We start from the raw sequence: 1475 nt of genomic DNA, 5'->3' as shown, positions 1-1475 counted from the left end.
TATTTATGTGGATGTTTAAATATTTTTGTCTGTTTTATTCTTCCTTTGTATTTTTTACCCTAGTTATTTCTTCGCCGCTATTTATTTCTGCATTTCTGCCTCATTATGCAAATGAGGAGGGGGTGTGTCCTAGAGAGTCAACTTCTGCTCATTGGTTGGTTAGTATTTTACTGCATCGGTCGAATCTACAGGTTTATTGTATTTTTTGTGGCAATTAATTGTATGCTTATTTATTTATTGAGCATTTATTTATTTCTGGATTTCTTTTTATATATGGCAGAGTCAGTCCTCCATACAGTAGGAGTATGTTTATTTAATAAACTATAAATACTATAATTTAATGTAATTACTTGGGCGTCTAAACGATGATAACAGTTGAATAATTGTTTTTGTATTGATTTTGGACACTTTTGTTCCTTAAAGGAGGAATCAAAGAGGCCTTAGTCCTTTTTCTGTTTTCTTAAACCAGGTTGCTTTGTGCCTCTGGCCGTAACAGGTGGAAAAATTGATTTTCACAAGAACAGCTTCTCATAATTTGCCCTAGATCCGTTTGAACAACTAGGTTAGCGTTAAAATAGCTGTTCAAAGCTTCAGGCGAAGAGCCACATCAGAAAAAGCTTTTCCTAAGACATCTGAGCGTGCAACCGAAAGTCTGCACCATTGTCCGCCCTAACCTTCCTCCTGACCCCTCTGCAGCGCTCCTCCACCCAAGCCTCCTGTCGCTATGGAAACAGCAGGCCTCCATCACCCCCCTGAACAAGAGCAATGAGATGAAGGGAGCAGAGGGGGTGTCGGAGCAAGACATGGAGACGCTGCGGATTGAGAGGAAGAGGAGGCTGTCACGCATAGAGGAGGTTGGTTGGATGTATTTTTTGGGGTGAAACAGGTGAACCTAGCTGGAAATGGATGATAGAAAACTGTGGGGAGGTGCAAACACTTTCATTAAACGGCGCTGGTTTATTAAAAGTTTTTGTGGGATTTAGCAAAACTCTGACTGCGTTAACTGAGCGTGTTCAGCTTCCTTCTTCCTCACTGACCTATGACCTTTCCTCACAGATGAGCAGCGAATCAGGACTTCAGACCACAGAGGGTTCCTGTGAGTGACCCAGGTTTCAGCAAATCAAACAGATCAGCGCGTACATTACAGCAGTGCTGCTTTGTGTGTAAACAGCTGCATTAGATCTGATGCTGGAAGTGTCCAAAGAAGGAAAGGCTGGAAGCGACGGCTTGACTCCCGTCAGCAGATGGTGGGTTTTCGATGAGCTGACAGATAGCTAGACAAAGAAGGAAGACGTCAGTGAGTTTGTGGGTGTTTCTTTAGGTCTCCACATGAGGATGTCCAGCCAGCGATGGAGCCCATCATGGAGGAGAACCTGGAGATGCCTCAGAGCGACACAGAGGGCCTGCTGAGGTGCCTCCTTACACCAACGCTTTGATAGGATTCCACCAGGATCGACGTTTGGAGTGTTGATTAT

General features: G+C 43.7%; 1 protein-coding gene across 1 annotated transcript in view; it reads left to right on the top strand.

Moving 5' to 3' along the window:
• Window positions 1-1475, top strand: part of rec8 (REC8 meiotic recombination protein) — an 18965-nt gene that overhangs the window by 16176 nt on the left and 1314 nt on the right. The window contains exons 13-16 of the mRNA XM_015396276.1: window positions 697-854; window positions 1057-1096; window positions 1172-1247; window positions 1322-1411. Coding sequence (XP_015251762.1) covers window positions 697-854; window positions 1057-1096; window positions 1172-1247; window positions 1322-1411 — 364 coding nt within the window. The remainder of the gene's footprint in view (window positions 1-696; window positions 855-1056; window positions 1097-1171; window positions 1248-1321; window positions 1412-1475) is intronic.

The sequence above is a fragment of the Cyprinodon variegatus genome, unplaced genomic scaffold, assembly GCF_000732505.1.
Source record: "Cyprinodon variegatus isolate N-32 unplaced genomic scaffold, C_variegatus-1.0 Scaffold788, whole genome shotgun sequence".
NCBI lineage: Eukaryota > Metazoa > Chordata > Actinopteri > Cyprinodontiformes > Cyprinodontidae > Cyprinodon > Cyprinodon variegatus.
This window is presented reverse-complemented; position numbering and strand designations above follow the sequence as displayed.